This window comes from Perca flavescens, chromosome 18 (genome assembly GCF_004354835.1).
Source record: "Perca flavescens isolate YP-PL-M2 chromosome 18, PFLA_1.0, whole genome shotgun sequence".
Classification (NCBI taxonomy): Eukaryota; Metazoa; Chordata; class Actinopteri; order Perciformes; family Percidae; genus Perca; species Perca flavescens.
The window spans coordinates 16,125,056-16,148,705 of record NC_041348.1 but is presented as its reverse complement, the minus strand read 5'-3'; the positions used below and the strand labels follow the sequence as shown (position 1 = coordinate 16,148,705).

General features: G+C 42.3%; 3 protein-coding genes across 6 annotated transcripts in view; 1 reads left to right on the top strand and 2 right to left on the bottom strand.

The window, feature by feature from the left end:
* Positions 1–389: 389 nt before the first annotated feature.
* Positions 390–6,594, bottom strand: mtfr2 (mitochondrial fission regulator 2). Of its 4 annotated transcripts, none has more exons than XM_028605911.1 (9): positions 6,496–6,594; positions 6,070–6,309; positions 4,375–4,560; positions 4,085–4,189; positions 3,272–3,396; positions 2,495–2,694; positions 2,098–2,395; positions 961–1,144; positions 390–882 (listed from the first exon to the last, which is right to left on the bottom strand). In XM_028605911.1, the coding sequence occupies exons 3-9, from the start codon at positions 4,444–4,446 to the stop codon at positions 838–840; spliced, it is 1,029 nt and encodes a 342-aa protein (XP_028461712.1). In that variant the 5' UTR covers positions 4,447–4,560; positions 6,070–6,309; positions 6,496–6,594; the 3' UTR covers positions 390–837. The 4 variants fall into 4 exon arrangements, with proteins under 4 accessions (XP_028461712.1, XP_028461710.1, XP_028461711.1 ...); XM_028605909.1 differs by lacking the exons at positions 6,070–6,309; positions 6,496–6,594 and adding exons at positions 4,883–4,925; positions 5,188–5,416; XM_028605910.1 differs by lacking the exon at positions 6,496–6,594 and having other exon boundaries at positions 6,070–6,376.
* On the top strand, positions 5,404–9,202 carry armc1l (armadillo repeat containing 1, like). The gene is made up of 7 exons (XM_028605912.1): positions 5,404–5,521; positions 6,085–6,262; positions 7,305–7,396; positions 7,729–7,912; positions 8,016–8,132; positions 8,338–8,412; positions 8,527–9,202. The coding sequence occupies exons 2-7, from the start codon at positions 6,110–6,112 to the stop codon at positions 8,719–8,721; spliced, it is 816 nt and encodes a 271-aa protein (XP_028461713.1). The 5' UTR covers positions 5,404–5,521; positions 6,085–6,109; the 3' UTR covers positions 8,722–9,202.
* A 78-nt stretch (positions 9,203–9,280) lies between these two features.
* The window catches only part of map7b (microtubule-associated protein 7b), a 43,673-nt gene continuing 29,303 nt past the window's right edge, over positions 9,281–23,650 (bottom strand). The window contains exons 3-20 of the mRNA XM_028604620.1: positions 23,149–23,313; positions 22,931–23,008; positions 22,193–22,356; positions 21,324–21,441; positions 20,250–20,360; positions 19,038–19,133; positions 16,984–17,103; positions 15,463–15,611; positions 14,319–14,458; positions 13,834–14,063; positions 13,569–13,719; positions 13,204–13,444; positions 12,895–12,999; positions 12,770–12,820; positions 12,648–12,681; positions 12,358–12,478; positions 11,592–11,770; positions 9,281–11,143 (exon numbers count right to left, since the gene is read on the bottom strand). Coding sequence (XP_028460421.1) covers positions 11,133–11,143; positions 11,592–11,770; positions 12,358–12,478; positions 12,648–12,681; positions 12,770–12,820; positions 12,895–12,999; positions 13,204–13,444; positions 13,569–13,719; positions 13,834–14,063; positions 14,319–14,458; positions 15,463–15,611; positions 16,984–17,103; positions 19,038–19,133; positions 20,250–20,360; positions 21,324–21,441; positions 22,193–22,356; positions 22,931–23,008; positions 23,149–23,313 — 2,264 coding nt within the window. The 3' untranslated portion in view covers positions 9,281–11,132. The remainder of the gene's footprint in view (positions 11,144–11,591; positions 11,771–12,357; positions 12,479–12,647; positions 12,682–12,769; positions 12,821–12,894; positions 13,000–13,203; positions 13,445–13,568; positions 13,720–13,833; positions 14,064–14,318; positions 14,459–15,462; positions 15,612–16,983; positions 17,104–19,037; positions 19,134–20,249; positions 20,361–21,323; positions 21,442–22,192; positions 22,357–22,930; positions 23,009–23,148; positions 23,314–23,650) is intronic.

The following is a 23,650-nucleotide window of genomic DNA, read 5'->3' as shown; positions in this document are numbered from 1 at the left end:
GTTGCATAGAATAGTGTGAATCTCAATACCCAGTTATGGTTTTCACTTTTGGTTGAGGTAAGAATTCTAAGGCCTCACAAAGTGACTTAAAGGTGCTGTAGGTAGGATTGTGAAGATCCAGGATTTAGCAAACAAATTTGAACGTCGACAACTTCTCAGTCCCTCCCCCCCTTCCCGCTAAAGCCCTAAGCAGTCTCCTAAGCCCCTCCCCCCACAAGGGAGAATGAATGCGTGTGCACGAGCAGTGATTGAAACGTAGTTCGACACCTCCCCCCAGCCCATATTAGTGCATCTGAACAGGGAGCTGTGGATTTTTGCAAATCGCACTACATGCTGTAGGTGGTGCCAGAATCTTTTTTTTAATGACCTGCTTCATGTAGTTCTACTGGAACATAAGGTCAGTTTCAGCAAATATGACAGAAAGTTAGTTTTATAAGTCTTACCTACTGCATCTTTAAAAGACATTAATGCAGATGGCTAAAAGCTTCAGTGCATGCCCGCTTTAACACATTATTGCATTTAAAAAGATCATCGATAAATGATTAACACTGGAAACAAGACTCCACTGTACAAAAACAAAATATCTGTACCAAAACCCTTCACAGCAATCGCTGTAACACAAATATACATTCAAGCCTCCCAACGAAGAGATACGTAACAGAAACAAGCACTTTGTTCATTGTGAGACAAACACTCCTACAAGAACAAAAGACAACATAAAAATGAAATGTAAGACAGTAGCTGCAGTACTAATCCGTTTGTGAGGCACATCCGTGAGTGCTGTAATTGGCTGATGGGAAGCCTGACTTTTGACATTTTGGGGTCAGATCAAAGAGGTCAGACGTGGAGGCGCCCCCGACTGCGTCTTACATGGAGAGGAACCTGAAATAGAGGCATCAGATTAGTAGACCTGCAGACAGAGGTGTGACTACGAGATGTGTGTGTCTATGGGAAACAAACCTTGGGTGTTTCTGGACTGCCGAACGGCGAGAGTTCTAGTGAGTTCTCTTTGTCGGAGGAGTTGTTGTGACGATGCTGGGCAAACTTTCTCTTTAGCGCCTCAGCGATAAGAGCCGCTGGGTCATTAAGCAATGCTGCGCCTCCCTTACTGCATCTCCTTCCGACTGGTGTCCCCCCTGGTGATCTACAAAGCACAGAAGGGAAAATCTTTTGTTTGTTGTAGGTTAACGCAGGGAAAAAATTAAAACAAGAGCAATTTGCAACATTAGTACATAAACCATCATATTCTAGGACAGTGGTTCCCAAACTTTTTCTGCAGGGTCCCCCCCTTTGTAAATACAAATATTTTTAAGCAGCCCCCCAATATGCATAGGCATGTATGTACTAGGGGTGCACGATTCAGAAAATTTCACGATTTGATCAAAATCAATTTTCAGGCTGAAGATTCGTTTCAAAATCGATTTTCGATTCGAAATCCATTCGATAAAAAAAACAATTTACAGTATGTAAATGTAGTTACTTTTCCCATGTGATTGCAGTAGACCTACAATAAAAAAATAAATGTAATTCTATGAAGCGATTTTGAATTGTAAATACACTTTATCCTAGCACGTTTTTTTAGGATTTTGTTTTTATTTCACAATCGTTTTGGCAACGTAAACATCTGTTTCCCATGCCAATGAAGCCCCTGTGAATTGAATTGAGATCAGCTGTTTCTCCATAAAGGGCCAAGAGAGAGTGAGAGGTGCGCAACAATCCGCTGTTTTTCCACGAAGGGATAGTCAAAGAAACACAATGCAATTCGACTGGGAGATTGGCAGTCAGCTCCTTATATAGAATTGGGGTCACCACTACCAAATTGTTGCCTTTGCTTTGGTAGTTGCGGTGTTTGCTGTAGCTTCATTGTCTTCTTTACATTTACCTGGCAGTCCTTTCACAAACTTGTCCATGCTTTGCTAGCAGTGCACCAGAACCATACATTATTTATTTATTTATATTTAGCGTTGCCGCCCCCACCCCCCTGTCATGACTCCGGCACGCCCCAATGTTTGGGAACCACTGTTTTAGGACAATAATATTGGTATAACTCAACCAGAAATGTTGACAGACCAATATTCTATCAATCCTAATGCCTACCTTGCCACTGATCGCAATTTAACTTGATTTAAGTTCTTGAGAACATCCAGCATGGACGGGATCCCTTTAACGTCTGAATCCTGGGGTTTGAGCTGACCGTTGTCAAGGTGTTTGTCGTTCTTCCTGCGCTCGCGGATCAGGTCTAATAGAGACGAAGTCTTAGCGGAGGAGCCAAGGCAGGGAGGAGGAGGAGGAGGTGCAGGAGGAGGAGGAGCACAGCGAGGTGTGGAGGTGAGAGCTGGCGGTGGGGGAGGAGACATCAAAAGCATACCTACAGTATTCTGGGACTCTGTCAGACCTAAGGAAATATTGACAGAGCACAGAAAGGTTATTGTTAAATCAGACTATAACATGCTGAACACATTTGTGCGTTTTATAATAAGGAGGTACAAAGTACCTGAGGCTGGAGCGGCAGTAACGATCATGGCTATCTGAGCTTGTAGTTTGAGCAGCTCGTTCTCCAGCGCTGTGATCTTCTTCAGGGCATCTGGCTCAGTTCTCTGCCTCAAAGATCGGCCTCCTCTCTGTGCGTTATTCTGGGCCGGTCCTGGGTATCTCCCCACATTTTTGCTTTGCTTCTTTGGAGGTAAATGGTTCCTAATAAAAACATACATTAGTTTTCTATTTATGTTAAACTGTCTGAAAGAAAGGGAATTAAGTGGTAGTTACAGAAATAAACACTTTAAGGGTCATTTTGGACTGTTTAATGTATGACCAAATTATTTTGTGTACTGTAAGACAGCGCAGTTTGTCTCTATTCCAGAAGGACTACGGCCAATTCAGTGCTTTTCTTTACATAGATCAGTGTTCTCCTGCTCAGACAGACTGCCTACAACTTAGTTACCAGTTTACACGGTGTGTATGCCAGGAAGAGAGTGGGTATATTTAACTGGCAGCTTAAACTTGTTCTTTTTACGCCTGACTACAGAAAGCAAGCCTTAATGCGTGCTTGAGAAAAGAACAAAGACAATGTGCATTTCATGTACTAATGCAATGAATAACTGACATCATCTTTGGCTCATAACTATTAATTAAATATACGATCCACTAATTTGCTGCTATTAGGGCAAAATTTAGTGTCTGATGAACAGCAAATATGGTTTTGTTCTCTGTAAATTTGCATTGGGAAACATTACCTTGACCGTGTTTGCACTGTGTAGATTTGTGTCCTTACCTGGTCTTGGCGAAGCTCTCCCCCTCATCCTCAAACACCCACAGGACATCAGCAAACGAAGGGATGGCAGGTGTATCCATAGTGATGTCCACACGGCCGTGTGGCCTGTCGGTGAGCAGAGGGATCTAAGGACCAAACATGGACAAGGAAGGATTACACACTGCGACCCTGACTGCATGACATAAAAACCTGAGAAAATCACATTTGTTAGTGGGCTTAAATATGACAGACAGCAGCATCTTCTTCTTCTTTTTTTTTTTACAGGCGTGTGACATTCTCGCAATAACACAAATAACAACGGACAACAGCGGTGCCATGTGGTGTGTATGTTTACATCCGCTGTATACAGCGTAGACGACGTACATGTGGATAGCTCAAAATGCGTACAGATAACACGCCATTTGGCTTTAGGAAAGTGCCGTGTATGTTTACGTAAAGTCATGATGCCATGTTGGAATATGAACACGATTCTGCAGAAGGAGTGTAAAGAGAAACGAGGAAGGAGCATTACTGTAGAACTTACTGTAGAAAGACTAGTGTCTTTGGTGTGTGTCAAAATACAAAAATCTTACACATTACAAATGCACTTTAGGTCAGCTTAAAATACAGTATTGCTTCTGTTTAGTAAGTACTATGTGACAAATATATAATTTAAACACGGCCCCATCTTTTTTCTTTTAGTATTGTTATAAACAACTGTTTGTAAAAAGCACATAGTTTCACTCGATTGGCTGTGTTGAATTTGACGAGTTAAGATAAATACGTCATTTTAGACAATCTTCAGTCTGATAGAAAACACAAGTATCACAGTACCTGAAAGTGGACGCGTGGTGTAGGTGTCAGTGGGAGGTTGGTCCCAATCATCCGCACAATGCTGCGATACTGGCCGCACAGCTGACTGTCCCAAACTGGAACCAGCTACAGGCAAGAAGACACATGCACACATATAATCAATCTGGGTTGAAAATTGCCATCCTTACAACTCACTCAATCAGTTAACCTTTAGGGAGTGGTGAGACTGATAGTTGGCACCCATACAAACTAGTAAACCCATAATATTGCTGGATAACATAATTATAACAGAACTGTGTCTGTACACTCACCATGTCTGGAGGCACGCCAAAGTACTCCAGGACAACGCGCAGCACATCCAGGATATCCTCGACTAAAGACATTGGAAGGACTTTTTTCTGCACCAGCTGATGACTGCAAAGCTCCTCTTTCTGCTGACTACTAACTTGGTATGAGGCCAACACAGAATGGATGCCACTAAGTCACATACTTTACACCTGAAACAAAACAAAACATATACCACTTCGGCTATAAAACAGAACGATCTCAAACAGTACTTGAATCACTAAACAACAAATCAAGCCAGAAATCTTAGTGCAAAGTTAGTTATGGACTCAGACATAAAGTCTAATATCTTCATTAGGACGATTACAAACATTTTAAACTATTGCAATAATTTAAGAACTTCATGTATCTCAGCGAGACTTAAACTTGGTTTTATCTTCAGTAGATTTCACTATTATAACGGAGATTTTACAGGCCTCTCTGAAAAGTGGGGGAGACAGCTGCAGCTGATTCAGAAGGATGCTGAGTCCTCACCGAGACCACATCAGTCCAGTTCTCGGAGCTGTACTCTGGCTTCCTGTGTGTCGAAGAATTGATGTTTAAATAGTACCGTTGGATTCAGCTGCATTGTATTTCCTAATTCTTGCGTTTATTTAATTTATCTATTTTTTTTATACATTGCATTATTTTAAAATATGCTGATATAAGTGTTATTTAATATTGCGTTGTGATTCTCTAACCCCCGCAGTGTGTCCCTTTAGAGCTGCGCGGCTCATCAAACGTAAACCGCGGTACCAGGAAACATGCGCGATAATAAGCAGAAATATGTGTGCACTTACCGTGGACTTTTCTTGCTAAAACGTTTCCTTGTAGCTACATTTGTCCGATATCTTCACAATAACCGATGATATAAACTGTAACTGCATATAAACACTAAGAATGTGCAGCTTTCCTCCGAGCTCACTCGTCCAAGTAGCATGCAAGTCTGTTAAGTCAAATAAAGCCGCAGCAGCAAAACCTCCTCTGATTGGCTGTAGATGCAGAAGTAGTATGAGGAGCCAATAGGAGTGGGCGATCAAGCAGCGGAGGCAACGGGTCGTCGACCAATAGCGTTTTACGAAACCTACTACCACGAAATTTGTATCTTGATACACGAGCTACTTCTTTTTCTGGGTAAGAAAACAAAACATCGCAATAAACTTACATTAACCACATGTATTGCACTTTCAGGGCACTTATATTATTATGTGTCGTAGCAATCTCGTAATGATATGTTCAAACGGTGCAATGAAATAATGGAAAATGTATTTTTCTTAAGTTAGCCATATTCTTCACGTTTCAAAAGTAGCCAATGTTAGCGTTAGCTTCTTTAGCTAGCCACAACGTTAACGCTAGCGCTACGACTTGACATTACAATTTTTACCAATTAGCTAGCTAACGTTAACTCCGTACCTTGATGTTCCGTATATCTATGGATGTTCCTTTCTTAAAACATAGCAACATCATTGACCGTAATGTTGCTTAAATCATCCATTTAGTTATATTAACGTTAGTTCAATGCATAGCGTTAGCTAGACTAACGTTATAACGTTAACGTTAGCTAGCTATATAAACAGGTTCAACGTAACCCATATTTTGCCCATCGTGGCAATTATATATAAATTATAACGTTAACCTAAATCAAGCTAAATGCACACTTAACTTAATAACTTGAACGTTACCATTCTCGCTTGCAGGTCCGGTAACTTAAAGGTAACAAAGATGATGGATGCACTGTCGGTGGTGCGTCAGCTGCGGGACCTGGCCTCTGAGCCGCAGAACCGAGAAGTGATAGTCCAGGACCAGGGCTGTCTCCCCGGGCTGGTTCTCTTCCTGGACCACCAGAACCCAGACGTGCTACTCGCAACTCTTCAGGTGGGAAAGAGAGGCTGGACTGGTGCTTTTCGTGGTTTACCCTTCTGCTAAATATACACATAACATAAGTATTCCGTGTTTTATGTAAAGGATACATGCCAGACGAGGTGTCCATTTATCAGGAATTAATGGCCGATGCTAAGGCCAGAACTTGGAAGTATAACAAGACCAGGCCAGAAGGATTCCATTAATCACCTGATAATGGACAGATTGAAGGGTCGTAACCCACTTACCAAACAACACTTTTTGACACCATTCATTTATATCTTCATGTGTTTTGCAGTCAAAATCTAAAGTTTAATAGCTGAGAAACAAAGTAGGTTCAGAGGAGCAGTGTAATCTTCTTCTTGCAGCTTTTGTGTTAGCGCCATCCTGTGGTGTTCAGAGGAAGAGGCACTAAACGACTACTCGGTGTACATCAGATATGTTTCTTTTTCTTTTGATGTAGCACATTCATTTATAGTGGAAAAGAGTCCGTTTCACTGGAACTACTTAGTAGATGTCCTATATCACTTTTTAATGGACACCCTGCAGCCAGTCAGAATAGAGTGTTCACCCAGACCACGGTCATACATATGTGCATGTTTACTATAGAGCTGGGCAATATATCGATATCGTGATATGAGACTAGATATCGTCTTAGATTTTGGATATCGTAATATGGCACAAGTGTTGTCTTTTCCTGGTTTTAAAGGCTGCATTACAGTAAAGTGATCTCATTTTCTGAACTTACCACACTGTTGTAACTGTTCTATTATTTGCCTTTACCCACTTAGTCATTATATCCACATTACTGATGATTATTTATCAAAAATCTCATTGTGTAAATATTTTGTGAAAGCACCAATAGTCAACAATACAATATCGTCTCTGTATCGATATTGAGGTATTTGGTCAAAAATATCGTGATATTTGATTTTCTCCATATCGCCCAGTCCTAGTTTACTATAGATAAGTTGTAGCGCGTTGGGTAGATGGGTGTACCTGTTTGAACAAATGCAGTGTGTATTTTAATCCCTTTTCTGCCTTCCTTTGTCTTCAGACCCTGCGCTACTTGGCTGAGTTGTCCCCCAACATCTCCACCATGAAGAATGAACTGGGTATGATGGTGAGCTTGGAGAATCTAACTGGGAGGTGAGAGGATGGTTATTTTACAGGATCTTGGCTACCTTTGCATGTTGATGTGCACTCATGTTTTCCTGAACTGTCCGGAGTGTTTTCTCTTAGCAGGATTATGTGGTTTAACTCGAAATTTCCAATACATTTTTCCTATTTGCATTTACTATTTCATGTTACAGCGCAGATATATTAGTACTTTAACATTAGTTGTGGATGGATACGTATAGGTTCAGTCCCCCTACACATAGGATTAAATAGCCTGATAAACAGACTGAATTGCCATTGTATTTCATTTCAGTCATTTGAGTAGCGAAATATAGTATAAATATACATATTTCTCCATATAGGGAGGGCCTGTCTATTGACATCACAGCCTTGGCCAAGGAGGTGTTTGACATTCTGAGTGCACCTGCTAATCCTGTGCCACGCACGTCTGAGAGGGAGAGGAGAAAGAAATCCCAGTTTTTTATCAACTCCACCAACAAGAAGGCCAAGTCTGTCACTCTGCACATCCAGGGGCTGGATAGCACTGTGAGTAGGCTAACACACACACTGACATATACACTCCTAAGCATGACAGTGCAGATTATTATTATTGCCAGTTTAACTAATACAGTCTGCCTCACTTACTAAGAACACGCGAGGCTTGTGTGAGGAGGCTCTTCTGAAGGTCAGAGGAGTGATCAGCTTCACCTTCCAGATGGCTTCCAAGAGATGCACCGTCCGCATCCGCTCAGACCTGCCCACTGAGGTAAAACACAAGCTTGGGAAGCAACCATCCTCCTAAAATATTAGTTTTTATCTCTCGTAATAGTCACAATTCATATTCTTGCATTATCAAAGCCACTGATTTACACATGGTTCAGGAATCTGGAGTAAGAAAACAGTAAATCTGATCTCTGGCTGATGTTTATTAATTCCAGTCACTTCCTTCCCTGATCTTTCTGAAATTGCAGAGTCTGGCATCAGCCATCGCTGCCACTAAGGTGTTGTCAGCCCAGCAGGTGGTGAAGAATGAGGCAGGAGAAGAGGTGAGTGGTGGTCTTGGAGCAAACATTTTGACTGTGTTGAAGACAGTATACTATTTGCGTATCTATAGGAGAATAACCAACAATTCTTAACTTCTCTCAAATCGTTTTCTTCAGGTTTTCATCCCTCTGAACCCATGTGGAGGGGAAGTGCAGCAAAACTCAGCTCTACCCGACTACCTCCCAGAAGAAGAGGAGAGCCCAGAGAAGGAGGTCGACCGAGCGGTTTCCCGCACCACAGCTAAGCAAGATTCTAATGGAAGTTGGCTCAACGCTGCCGCCGGTTTCCTCACCAAAACTTTCTACTGGTGAAACTGGCGCAGTTTAATTTCCTGAGATCCAGTGATGTAAAGTTGTGCTAAAAGACTGCAACTGCTGTGTGTTTTGAATGAGTGGACATTACTGGATGTTAGCACACCAAAGGCCTACATCCTGGCGTTGTGTGCATGGTCTGAACTTCACCAACTTGCCATCAGTTCTCGGAAAAACTACACATCGTCAACATGTGCAAAAGCACTTTGGATTTTTGCTCTATTGTGGTTATCTTGTTACTAATGGAGGATCACACACTTGAAAAATATCTTGTCTCTGGACTTGCATAATTCTGTTTTCTATCCAGTATTCTCATTAAATGTAAATATTTTCTTAATCTGTCAAACTGTCCATTTTCTCCTTACATGTAAAAAGAAACAAAACATTGCTACTTTTCTACACAGTTGGAAAAACATTTTCTGTATATCCTGCTGTTTGTTTGTAGTTTTGGTTCATGCTAAAATAAATCTACAAAGTATTACGTTTTCAATGTGCACTATTCTGTATTTTGATCAAAAAAGGACAAAATCATTGCAATACTACATCAGTGAATAGGTAATCAATTCAAAAAGTTTTATTTACTTCCCAAACAGTACCGCTGCAACAGTTAGTGATTTGAGTTTTACAAGATCTCATCCCACAGCCCGTCTTCTGAAGTAAAGGGCTTGTTTTTTTAAAGCATTGTCAGTCTTAGCAAAATATATCAACTTCTAAACATAATTTATAGGATATGTATGTATAAAGTAATTTACAAGCAATTTATTTTCAGGCTAAGTCAAGTTACCATGAACAGCATGCTATGTAGTGCTGTCAGAAACCAGCATTACATAACCAAGACATGAGTATCCTTCCATTTTGGTGGTACAGCAAGATTTGAGGAGTGCAAAGACCCAAATGCTAAGAGAGCAGCATTACTGGAAGGTTGTGTAAAAGATGGAAGTGAATATCACAGCAGTGTAATGGTTGGGTTCCACAATTTGCTATAATCCCCCTCCTATCTTTAATTAGTGAAAAGCTGTATAAAAGGACCAATCGTTTGACATTATAGCTCTCAAATGATGACATAACATTTCTTCATAATCTTTCATAATTTTAACATAAATCAAACGGAAGCCACTAGAGAGTTATGGCATGTGGCCAGAATGTCAACGCTCACGGTGGGAATGGATATCTTCATTTTAGTGAGAAAGACACGTCACCTCATTCTCTCTACAATGCGGTAAGGCAAAGGAACGTCTAAATTAGCAGCATTTCTTCTTAACCCTTAATCAAAAAGATCAAACAAATTAGATTTCAGAATTAACAACAACAAATTTTGTAAATTTTGTAGTTTGCTTGGCCAAAACAAAAGTCCACCTCCAACACAAGGTGGCTAAGCTACAGCTGAGTCCTCCAACACTGGCTGAGTTTAGACAGTGTGACAGGACGTAGGATGCAGCACTGATGGGGTAAATGTAAAAAGGTAAACAAATGAAAAGAAAGGGCTTAACTTAACATCAAATCAGATCTTTTTTTCCCCTCAATTTAAACAGAAAGACAGTACTGAGGACAAAACAAAGAATCACATTACATCTGTAAAGCAATTAAATAAAACTAAACAAAAAAATCAGTAGTTTACACCCTAATTCTTATTTGAGAACAGTATTTTCATTTTGTCATTATTTAACTTAAACTCCAGACTCCAACGCCCCTTCCTCACCCCAATAATAACTAGTGTTAAACACTGTAGACACAGCAAAAATACATTACATGACTCTTTCCTGTAGTCTTAATACAACTTCATGCACTGACACTCCTATATCCCATCTCTTCTGTAACATTTCAATAGAAACATTGAAACTTTAATGAAACCTTGTAATTCAGAGACTGTTGTGTGAGTTCCAGTTCTAACGTCACATTGTTGATTTTGTCAATCTGATTACAGTGTGTTCTACAGCAACAACAAAAATCTATTCACGTATCATGGCTGAAGACTTAAACTGATCTTAGTACACACACACACACACACACACACACACACACACACACACACACACACACACACACACACACAGGGCATTTAATCCTCCTGTGATTTCAGGACATTTACTTCAGAATCAGCGGTGGGTGGAACATAATGATCAAGTGTTATCGTAGTCGGAGACAGAGAGACGATCTGTTCCCCAGGTAGTTTGTTGAGAGAAAAGTAACTTCTCTCTGGAGACACTTTTTGGAGATCTTTGGAAGATGCCAACTTTGGGAAATGGCTGCGGTGTTCTTCTGACGCGGGAGGGCGAGAAAGTAAAACCAGTGTCTGGCTGTGATGCTGCGAGTCCTTCCTTTGATTCTGTCCAACAGCTCTGTGTTACCTCTTTCTGGCCAGCTCACTTCCCGTCTCTCTGGGTGTGGAATCATGTCGGTCTAACAGGGCATCAGGCAACATCTAAAAACCAACAGCAACAACGAAAACCGTCAGTTGCTATGAAGGCTAAGGTAAACTAAAATACCCACCTCTTCAAAAAGGATCTAAAAGTCTCGATTTTTGGAAGAAAAAAAAAAAACATGCTGCTTAGTTTGTCCTTGTGCTAACAACTAGTTGAGAAAAATGGTACACGTGCTTTGGTTGCTAATGTAGACTTAGTGGAAACTTGTACTGTATGTGCTAAATATAGTTAATCCAGCAGACTCATGTTACATACCCTCTTGTTCTCTAATGCTGTGAGCAGTATCAACTTTATCACATCAGATTTATTATGTAAGACGATCACACCAAAAGCTAACCACAGTAAGAGACTTCCTCTGCAACTATACTAACAGAATGAAGAAGGGGTGTCGTAGATGATGTCAAATGAAAGAAACAGGGGCAAAGCAGAAAGAGGATGCTTACTGACCTGGTCCCTGCTGGGCTGATATGTCCTCTATTACGCCTAGAGGCTTTAGGAGGCCGTTCTCCCTGAAGGCTAAGACAGGAGCTCTCTCCTCCCCCTGCTGCTGCTGCTCCTCTCCCTCAGGAGGAGACAACCTGGAATGTGAAGGCAGTACAATCACCTCTTCAAACTCCCCGTTTTCCCTGGAAAAAGAAGGAGGATGGAAAGGAAAATGTTACTCTCATTACAGCCATTAATGTGAACAGGGTGCGATTTGTGAAAAGAAAAAAAACAGAGGGGGGGGATGTTTTTTTGATCATGTACAACAAAACAAAACATGCAATAATTAAATCCCCCTTACAATACCATGGACATAGTGCCACTCGGCCAAACACTTCAATATGCACTTCAATATTCAATGGAAAAGAGCGCTTTCAAGCCGGAGAGCGGAGCTTACTTAGCGGCGAAATCAAAATACTTTAACCTAGGAAACGCTCGTTCGTTCCTCAGGAATGTCTTACTCCAAACCACTATCTATTTTCTAAACTTAACTAGTTGTTTTGGTGGCTAAACGTAACTGTCATGACGTTAACTTTTTCCGGCTAAACTCCACTACACGGCCCCTGAAAGGACCGTCATCTGGCGGTGCCTGTAGCCGGCTCCGAGTCACCCTAAACAACTGCCGCTGGTAGCCGGCATCCTCGTGCACGGGAAATCGCACCCTGAATGTGACAATCTACAGTCAAAAATGTATGTTATATGATATGTGTTGGCTGTGCATTTCATCTACCTCTGGTTAAGATGGCTCAGTGCGGTGGTGTTGGGGTTTGGGTTGGGCTCAGGTTGGCGACCATTGCTATTGTGTGTTGGTGACACAGTCACTGCAGATGGACTCGGGGGGGCAGGGGTCACTGATGATGAGAGAAAACCAACACGGCGGTGAGATACAGCATCATGGGAACAACTGCAGTGGATATATTTTAAAAAGGTACGCCAGGAAAGTTATATTCCTGCAAAAGTGATTATACATTCTTTTGAAATAAAATGTGTATGATTATAGAAAAAGGTCAATTCAGTTACCTGCACTGTTTCCATTCCTGTTGGGAACAACTTTCTACAGACGGGAAAGAATACAAAGAGAATGAGCACTATACACAGATTCTTTAGGATTAGTCAGATACCACATTTATTTTAACCTTTACCTTCTCTGTTGGGTCTGAACGTCTTGTTCTCTTCATGATCTCCTCCAGACGCTGGGGGGGGAAAAAAGAGCTTTTACACACACTGCACATGAGGAATATTACAAGTGTGTGTGAACATGAGTCACCTTTTTTCTCTCCAGGCGTTCAGCCTCCTCTTTCTGGAAGTGTTTCTCTCTCTCCTGCCTCAGTCGCTCCGCCTCCTCTCTCTGTCGAGACTCTTCCTCCTCTTTCTAACACACACACACACACACACACACACACACACACACACACACACACACACACACACACACACACACACACACACACACACACACACACACACACACACACACACACACACACACACACACACACACACACACACACACACACACACACACACACACACACACACACACACACACACACACACACACACACACAGATTTTACTGTGAGACCAAGAGACATCTTGGGTGGGTCTGTCAAGTTGAGTCTGTAGTTTTCTTGTACACTTTCTCCGACCTGTTTCTGGAGTCTCTCTGCCTCCTCTCTCTCTTTCTGAAGCCTCTCTCCCTCCACCTTTCTCTCCTCTTCCTCCTTCCTTCTCATCTCCTCTGCCTGACGCTGGGCCTCCTCCTCTCTCTTTGCCCGCTCCTCGGCCTTACGGCGAGCCATCTCCTCCTTCGCTAACCTGTGCAGACCCACAAATTAATCACAGTCGAGGATGCAGACACACACACACCTTCAGTATTATCCATCTCCTTGCACACTGCTCTGCATCACACACATGTTCACATACAGCGCAGCCAGCTTACCTGCGCTGCTCCTCCTGTTGCTTGCGCTCCTCTTCTTCTCGCTCCCTCTGCTCGCGGGCCAGCCGACGATTCTCAGTCAGGATACGACTCGCCTCCTCTGGATCTGTGGTGCCTGCTGAGGGCTTGTGGGCTGGAGGACTGCTTACACTCTCTAGAAGAACATGAAAGAAAGAAGAACATCTGGCCAGTGTATCTTACGCAGTAAACCGCAATCCAGGCTGTATGATAGTGTGGTAGTGAAAAGGGTTTGTAAGTGGTAACTGACCGCTGGCTACTGCTGGTGTCTGCTCATTACTGGTCTTGTTCTGACCCAGCGGCTGAGGGCGAGGCTGAAGAGGAGTGAGGACCTGCTCTTCCTCCTCCCCTTCTTGGGCTCTGGTGGGTTGGGGGCTCTCAGGTGTGATCCTGTAAGGACGAAGATTTCCAGGGTCCTCTGTCCCCAGAGACTTAAGCAGCTTGGGGGTCGGGGGGCGCCCTCCTGTCTTTTGTGGAGGCCTGTGTGCAGGAAGAACAGCAAAAGCTGTCTATAAAGTACTGGCTAAAATAAGAGCAAATGTGATTCTACTGGCGTTTAGCAATTTGAATGTTTTTCATGAAACCTTGTTTACTTATACTTTTTCCCGAACCTTACAAAGTTGATACACCGTCCCTCACCCGCACTGCTCCCTATAATCAATAACTCCTATTTGTCACACATCTGCTTACAGTATGTACCTCATTTTGTCAGCCATCATGGGTGTGTTCTCCTACCTGCCAGGAGAGGGAGCTGTCACTTTGCTGGTCTTCTTGCTTGGAGAAGAGGAGCGCTTGTTGGGGGGCAAGCTCAGAATGGGAGCCAATGGGAGTGAGAGGTTGCTCCATGACTTCCTGAAATGGTCACGGTCCTTCGGCTATTGGTGCAGGAGACGGAAAAGATAATTATTCAAAATGGGCAGGAATTTTCTTTCGTACCTGATAAGCTCTTCATAAAAACGTCCTTAGCAACACACAAAGTAATCGGTTGGTACAGATGGGTGTTCCGACCCAGGTTGTCCTAATGACTGCAGCAGATGATGATCAGTAACAGGATTAGACTCAGACAGCCTTCCTTTGACCGTGCATTACCTCTGGCACCAAGCCATGGCACCAACCTAAAAACAGAACCCTAACTGTTGTCAAAATTAAAAATCAACCTTCTCTCACTCAGACCAACTCACAAGGCATTTATCATCTCCGGTTTGTAGAGGAGGCACCAAACCCTCACTCGCGTTAACACTGACCTACAGTATCCAGATAATATGGCACATAAGTGGTATCACCGGTATGATGGATTGGGTCTGGATTATGAATGTTTTTGTGTACATGTATGGTTTATGCCCGTGTCTCAGGCTCCCTGTGTGGAATATAAAGTGCAAAAGATGTCCTCCTTCTAAAACCTTAATGGTATAAGCTGTGATACAGCAGCAGACAGATGGACAGTGCGTAGAGTGAGTGTGTGTGTGTGTGTGTGTGTGTGTGTGTGTGTGTGTGTGTGTGTGTGTGTGTAGCAGAGACACACAGATACTCAGATATATTGTGTCCGACTGATCTGGGGCATCATCAGTATTAAAAAGATGAACAAGAAGAAGAGAAGCAAAAAGCAGTAAATCACTGTGAGCATAGTAAGGCAGCAAAACAAAATGCACCACCATTGTTCATACACTGGTTTACAGACAGTAAATCTGTCAACATCAAATAGATTCAAGTAGTGTATTATTTAATGAAGTATGATTTTTTTTTTTTTCCCATCACATAAACACAGAAGCACCTCACATTTGTCACAGGTTACATTTCTGACAATATTGCAACTGTATTGAGAACCCATATCTTCTAGCTATTCTGTCAAACACAGATGCAGGTTGCTGACATGACCCACCTGTGTGTTGCCGGTGGTCCTCCTGCGAGCAGTCGTGGTGGTAGACGAGACCGCCCCCCTGCTGAGGTTCCTCTCCTGGCTGCGGCAGTGAGGAAGCGGCTGGGCCTGCAGGGCTTTGAAGGACATGGAGCCCATGGGGTGGCAGGACACTGAGCGAGGACAAACAGGCATGGCTACGGTGATGTACGAGATGGGAATTTGGAATGTTTTGAGGAAGGTATAGATCAGGGCAGCGTGAGGGTTTGATGAGCAAGGGTTTGATAAACAGGAGCACGGAGCGAGAGATTGGGAAGGAGAGGAAGAAATGAGAAGGATGCAAAGAGAAGCCATGAGTTTGTGAAGGCCAGTGGAGGATTGAGAGGAATGAAAAGAAGATGTTTGGTAAAAAACAGAGAAGAAGAGAAAAAGGGCATTAGTGCTACTGATTGGAAGCAAAACTGTTAATATACTGCAACCATCACTTGGGAACTGTATGTCAAAGAAATTAATGTTATGCTTTTAAAGAAGGATTCAGTAGGGCTGATTGGCCAGGTTAGAGATTAAGAAAAAGAAACACTGACAACTTTTAAACCCACCACAAAGCAATATGGAAAATGTTCATTCACTTTGTGCTGTTAAACTATGAGTGGTTTGTAAAACCAATCCCTACTCTTAAAAGGTCCCAGTGTTGGAAGCAACTCATTCAGTCAGAATAAACTACTTATTATGGATGCATTACACCCGACACCATATCGAGGAAGTGACCATGCAGAAAAACAGAAAAAACACAAGAAGTGCACCTCAACACACTGCAGACAACGTTGAATGTATAAAAGTGTGTGGAGTAGAGGAAAGCAAAAGAAGATACAGTGCGTTGCATGCGGGTCGATGTGAGTTCTGGTTTATGTGAGCGTAAGAGAGTAAGATTATTCAAAAAATACATAAAAGGAAAACACAGCATGACACAATAGAAACAGGCAGAAATACACAACAAGATGTTGTAAAATGCCAGGAGAAGTAGTGCACTTCAACAAACAAACGCATTAATTTTGGGCCATCAAAAAAATGGCCACATACAGCCTATATGGGCCTGCACAGTATCTTCTTTCATATTTAATATTTCTAATCATTTACATTATTGAAGTCATATTTCAGCATAACACACACACACACACACAACAAAATATCTAAAGCCATTGTTGCTGTGGTAACAACAGTGGGAGACAGGGAACGATAATAGGAGAGTACTTCCTGAACAGCTTACAAGTGTGTGTGTGTGTGTGTGTGTGAACTCTGAGTGCCTGATACAGACTGGGCAAGGAAGTTTCAGACAGTGTAATGCTTTAAGTCAGGCCAAATCTGATTAACATCTGAAACCGTAATGGTCAAGAGGCTAAAATATACACAGCATACAGCAAATACTTCTCGTACTACAGTATGAGCTGTGAGTTTTAAGGGCATTTGTAAACATTCTCTATTTCACTCACAATTGACCATAAGAGCCAGGAGGGGTCATTCATGTGGGATGTGTGTATATATTACCTGTTTGCTCTCCAGACAGACTCATGGCACTGCGGCTACGAGCCAGGTAGGAGTGTGTTGGCTGCTGCAGGCGGTTCACCACGTTGCTCTCCCATGGCGTCAACGGAAGATGGCGCAGGCCTGAGCACACACCCAAACACATGTAACATTTGAGGTTTGATAACAACTTAAACTATTAACTGCCCACTGATTAGCCTAAGCAATCAGTCAAAGACGATTACAGATGATGCGTAATTACTGTATTTATTCATTCCTTCCCTCGCACTGCACAGCAGTGGAGGCCAGAGCTTAAATGAAATCGTAACCATGCACAGGCAGTTGTTACACCTACACCTGCATGCACCAGTCTGTTATTTATGAGAGGAAGCAAACAGCCTGGAGTAAAGCGCAACTCAAGAGCAAACACAGGGAGGGGAGCATTCAAATAAACAGAGCAGAACAAAGGGCATATTGCATTTGCATTGTAAGAAAATTATCTTTACTTAAGCCTCAAGAAAAATAGGAATTAATCTGGCAAATAGTTAAGAAATGCTGAAAGCTTAAAAGGTATAGTGGAGGATTTTCTTTTTCCGGGTGGATCATCAAGACTATTGGTCCTCCTAGTTGTCAATCATTCTGGTGATATGTTAACGTAAGGCCGTCGTACGTGCACGTCCCTAGCTTTCAGGTGTATATGTGTGGTGAGCTTGAGCTACGGTTTCAGCCATTCATTGAAGCATTGAAGCTTTTGGGAGAATATTTCACACGCTGGCGTGCGCTAAAAGCACAGGTTGGGCTTCCCACTGATGCCTCAGTCGTGAAGTTTCTACTCCACAGGTAAAGTTTGGCATGCTATTTGGAGAAATCCATTTAAAATCACTGCTAGTAAAAGTTGATGTAAGCTATGATTAGTGATGCTAGCCCTGGCACAAGTCACGCACCACGCACACACGGTAAACATCTCAATTTGTGAAAAAGTGCAAATCTTCTTTTGGAAAGTAGGCTTGTATGAGCCATGCCAACAGCAACTTGTAAACACTGCACTTTCGTGCACACGTTTAATAGGCGTTCCCTCTCGGGAGCAGGCAGAGAGTTGCGCATGTGCATTTTTTCAAAAAGTACAGAGGGCGGTTCTTTTCTAAAATTCGGGAAAATCCTCCACTATACTTTTAAGTTAACCTATTTGGCTATGCAGTCTTGGTACCTGGGTAGGAAGGTTGGGATACTGTACAAAATGTGTAGCTTATTAAGCAGAAGTGGACAATGCAACATGTAAAATCTTCATGATAGGCTGATTTGCCACTTAAAAAAAAAAGAGACAAAGGACAATTTCTTAGGCAAAACATGCAGCACTGCTTGCTCTAATAATGAAGCAGAGTACAAGATTGCAGGTTTCAGAGTGAGGGGCGAAGATACAACTGGGCTGGAAACTGTGCCAAGGAACCCAAGTCTCTAATCTACACCACTTTGTATTCAAGCAATGCAGTGGTTTCAGAGTTAGTGTTCCACTCGGTAAATATGTGGCGTTCCTTACAGTGTCCATTTGAGTGTGCAGCGTTTGCATTAAACTTGGCACATGATCACATGCCATGTCTATAATTATGTGCACCTCTAACGGTCGAAATGTGGGAGTTTTTCAGCTGGGATAAAAACAGCATCCAGTGTTCCCACAAAAACAAAAAGATTATCAGAGGATTAGAGAAAGGGGTCACAGTAGAGGGGGAAAAAAAAATCTTGATCCCTCCGATGAAACACAGAGAAGTGCAAACACATGCACATATATTGTAATGTAAATATTGCAGATCATATATTTCTGTAAAGTAGGACTTTGTTACTCAAGTTGTCTAATTAATGTCATCCAGGTTCAAAGCTAAAATGATGCAAAAAACATATGTACGAAAAGGATTGTACAGCTAAACATATCGCTATCAGTGTTTTCTTAATTTAACCCAGTACACAGGGTAATCACAATTACAATTCCTCAACAGTTTCCAGCCCATGATCTTTTTGCTTTGCAACATAGTGTGTAACATATAATATGTGGGACCAAGCTGCAAAAAGTTCCCAGAAAACACCTGTGTTTTTGTGCTGGGTGGTCTTTCCCTGGTGTAGGCGGGGTTTTGACTGAGCTTTGCTAATGACAGGGGAGGAGGATGTTCTCATCTGTAAGCCTGTCATCAACATATGAACATCAAAGAATACATAAAGTAAATTAGCACTTCAAAAATGTATACTTAAAGAATAGTTTGACATTTTGAGGAGATCCCTACCACTCCCATATCTGCCCATTGAATATGGAGATACAGCCAGCAGCGTGTTAGCTTAGCCTATCATAAAGACTTCCAAAAAACAGAAAATAGCTAGCACAGTTCTGTCCATTACATAACAAAATAAACCTACTAGCACCTCTAAAACATACCTTGCACCTTACCCTGGCATGGGGTACTTTCCATAAAATCATCTCTCAATGCAAATCAAACCAGCTATTAGGCTAACCGACATAAAGCCATGCCAATCTCTAGGTATGGTGAAGGGCATGTGATGATGTGGGGCTATTTTAATTCCAAAGGCCAAGGGAACTTAATCAGGATGCATAGTATCCTGGTTCCATGAAATAACTGGCCTTTAAAAATAAAAATCGGCCTGCCTCTATGGGTATTTAACATAGGGGTGTACTCACTTTTGTTGCCAGAGGTTTAGACATTAATGGCTGTGTTTAGTTATTTTGAGGGGACAGCACATTTACACTGTTATACAAGCTGTACACTTAATACTTTACATTGTAGCAAAGTGTAATTTCTTCAGTGTTGTCCCATTAAAAGATATAATGAAATATTTACTAAAATGTGAGGGGTGTACTCACTTTTGTGAGATACTGTATGTTTTTGTAAGGATTGAACAAACAAGATATAACATGTTAATTAGTGGCTGCCTTTTTTCGATCGCACAGAACCAGTCTAGCTCCTCCCCCCTATTTCCAGTCTATGCTATGCTAAGCTAAGCTAATCTGTCTGCTGGCTGTAGCCTCATAGTAACCGTACAGATATGGCAGTGGTACCAGTCATTTCATCTACACCAAAATGTATTTGAATGTATCATTTGGTTTTTTTCCATATCAATACCACCGTATCCCCAAATCTTATTTCGTAAATAAAAGAAAACAACAATACGCACTTAGACGGTCACAAGAGTCACAACAAACACAAATGATATAAGATACAGCCAAAGGCGGTGGATATTGTAATGAAACATATTGTTTTTTGTGTGTTCAAGTTCATTCTCATTACCTCGGTCTGGTGAGTGTAGGAGTGTGGCAGAGGAGTAGGAGAGGCGCTTGGTAAAAACAGGGTCTGAGTGTTTGGATAAATTCATTGTGGACACTGACCGCCTGTCAGCATCTAGAAACAAAGAAGAAACATCATAAAAGAAAATGAATGATGTATTGAACAGGTGGATTTAAAGGAAGAAAGAGAGCTGGAACCAACAATCTCTCTTTGAAGGGTTACTCTAGTCTATTCTGGTTAAGGGGTTAGATTTGAAAAAACTACCAACGTGTTGCTAAAGGGGAAAACATATTAGTAAATGAATTAGTGCTTAATGGGTCTCATGTAGTCTAAAAATGGAGCTAAAATGGTTTGAATGAATGACCCTGTGTCTTGGGATATAAGTTAAAGTTAAACTGTTTCGCTACATGCAAATAAAACAACAAACGCTAATCATGCCATTCACATTGGCCTACATTTACACTAATGCCAGCGCTATAACGGTGCAGTACAGTTACAGTGCTAAAGCCAGCCGTCTAACACTGGCACGCTAACTGACACAGTGCTATCATATTCACATTGGGAGGTCACTCCGTATCTGCGGTAGAGACTGAAAGCACTCTGCATGTGCTCCAGTCCAGCAAGGTCGAGTGGATAGAGGAAAGCTGACTCGACAAAACCTGGACCAGGAGGTGAGAGGACAATGGCAAAGAAACAAAGAGCAGAGAGGAGATGGAGATGTGAGAGCGAGGGAGGGGAGAGAGAGAGAGAGAGAGAGAGAGAGAGAGAGAGAGAGAGAGAGAGAGAGAGAGAGAGAGGTTGCATTTGACAATAAGGGAGAAAGAGAGGGAGGGGCAGAGCAGGGTGTGAGTCAGCAGTGACAACAGAGGGCAGCGGATCTGCAAAGTTAACATACAAACATGGCAGAAGAATACTGGCACGCAGACATATTTACATAAGACACAGTAGAGAGAGAGTCGTACATCAGGGAGATTAGATATCAAAAGTAAAATATAGAATAAAGCTGAAAGCACTGATACTTTCAGTGTTGTGAGTTTCTGCAGTTACTGTGTGTAGGTGCGTGACGCCTGAAAGTACCGGCTGTTGTGCTGGGAGTGTTTGTGTGCAGTGCACCGCCCCAAGACCACCGGTTGGGTTTCTGTCTGGTTTTCTGGCTCCTCTCCAACGTCCGACGCATCACTGCCTCATGACGAACCTTCAGTCATGGAAACAACAACACATAATGAGCATTAAACAGCAACGCCCCAACAAGCGAATTCTGCTGCAAGACTGAACTATTTTTGCTTTGCATGGATACTTGCGGTGTGTTATGTTTGGTCTCAACCATGAAGAGTGTTTTGTGCACACCAGTTGTAAAAGTACCTGGCAGATAAAATCTAAATTGTATGGGCGCAACCCACATACTCAGCGTTGCTGCTCATCCCACAAATGCATGTTCCTTACAAATGGGAATGCACCATTTGAAAGGGAACTAAACAGATTTTCCAACGGTATAAGATTTACTGCCAAAAAGCATTGTTACCACAGAGAAATAATCTACCAAACACAAATTTCCTTACATTTTGTGCTAAGTTTAGCTTCAATAACTTCTCAAATCAAACCCAAATCAAAACATCCTGTCCGAAACCTATGGGTGACATTGCAACACACTGCGTCCATGTTTCCCTACTACAGTCTATGATATTGTGTGGGGGTAAAAACTAGAAATAAGTTAGGGTTTGGAGATAGCAGATGGCAGTAAAGTTCAAACTCCAACTCACTAAAGAGGTAAGGGGCATAGAGCATGTTAATGGTTTACTGAAAACAGATATTTATTAGCCTGTTCATGAGGATGACAATCATGTTGCACTCAGATCTTGTAGTGAAGGTGTGTATGCATGTGTGTTTATGTTAAGAGTGAAAACATCCCAATGTGAAAGTGTGTACAGAGCCATGTGTTTCAGAACCTGGTCTTCCTCAAGTTTTTGCCGCCGTTTCTCCTCCACGGCAGCCCGTCTCTTGTCCTCCTTTATCCTCTGCTCCTCCATCTTTTTCCTCCTCTCCTCCAGCTGCTTCTCATAGTGCTGCCTGGCTCGCTCCTCACGTGCCTGCCACTGGGCCTCCTTGACAGCTGTGGCATGGTGCACATACACATACACACAGTTAATAATGATGTGATGCACATTCACAGCTTAAAAAATAAATAAATCAAAAATGTGTACAAACACACATGCACACACAGGCTTATAGCAACAGTGTGATGGCTCAGCTGTAGATCATGTGACTGAGCTTTAGCTCTCAACACAAGGCAAATCCCTCTGCCCCTCAGCTGGGACCAGAAGCATGACCACTGTACAATACTACACAAACACACTTCAGTCATCTAGACATATAGACGCAGGTACTGACTTTCTAAAACCCACCTGTTTTAGCAGTTACTCACACACCCGTACAAAAAAAACACACATTCAAAACACAAGCCTCTCTAAACCCTGTCCCATTGCCGGACCCATTATGTAACATTGGTGCTATGGCAACGGTGGGTGCCTGGCTTCAGCCTAGACTTTATGTAACGACCAGAGAAACGGGCCACAGCTACCAACCAAGTTTAGTCATGATATGTTGCGGGAAAAGACAAAAAAGAAAGTGAGGGTTGCATTTAAAGTCTCTTGTCCACACGCACACACACTTAAAGAAAAACACACCATTCTGTTTCTCACGCTCCACCCGGCGCTCACGGGCTAACCTCTGTCTCTCGTCGATCTTGTTGAAGAGCAACGAGTCTGTAACACAAACAAGTGTTAAACAGCACAGTAAACTACTGTACAACTGGGTTGAAAGACAGAACCAATCCTGTGTTATGTCTCAATATAATTGTTTTTAACACGAGAGAAACAATCCCCTGTATGCCAGTGTGACTTACCTGTTTTGGTGGCAACACTGTTACCAGGGCTGTTGCTGGTGGTGGTGTGAGTCAGGGTGGGGGTTGGGGTCAATGTGGGAGTGTAGGTCTGTCCGGAGCCCGAGGAGCTGGGACGGGTGGCTGAAGACGCTCTGCCATCCTCCGATTTATACTGGGAGTAAGATGCTGAAAAGAAAGACAATGCAATAACAAAAACTTTGCAAGAAAGTGACACCAAGAGTGGACAGAAAGAGAGACCAAGAGATAGGATCCATCACAGACAAAGTTTGATTGACTTCTCATGCAAGAAAATATGCATAACCATCCACAGCTGTAATAAAAGTTTTAAACTGAGTAAGCATCTATTCAGCATCATCGATCCTCCATGGGGGAAATCAAGGACAGGTACTGTGTTCATAACAAGCTTCTTTTTAAAAACACACAAACATGTCATACACGGTTTCATTTTTTTTTGGCTTTTCCACCTTTAATTGACAGGACAGCTAGGTGAGAGGGGGGGGGG

Excerpts from the sequence above, each read along its gene's own strand:
- mtfr2 (XM_028605911.1), bottom strand. The coding sequence starts at position 4,446 with ATGTCTTTAGTCGAGGATATCCTGGATGTGCTGCGCGTTGTCCTGGAG. Across the intron at positions 2,695-3,271 it reads GAGAGCTTCGCCAAGACCAG|GAACCATTTACCTCCAAAGA; the intron begins GTAAGGACACAA and ends TGTTTTTATTAG. Across the intron at positions 2,396-2,494 it reads TACTGCCGCTCCAGCCTCAG|GTCTGACAGAGTCCCAGAAT; the intron begins GTACTTTGTACC and ends ATATTTCCTTAG.
- armc1l (XM_028605912.1), top strand. The coding sequence starts at position 6,110 with ATGATGGATGCACTGTCGGTGGTGCGTCAGCTGCGGGACCTGGCCTCT. Across the intron at positions 7,397-7,728 it reads TTGGAGAATCTAACTGGGAG|GGAGGGCCTGTCTATTGACA; the intron begins GTGAGAGGATGG and ends TTCTCCATATAG. Across the intron at positions 8,413-8,526 it reads AGAATGAGGCAGGAGAAGAG|GTTTTCATCCCTCTGAACCC; the intron begins GTGAGTGGTGGT and ends CGTTTTCTTCAG.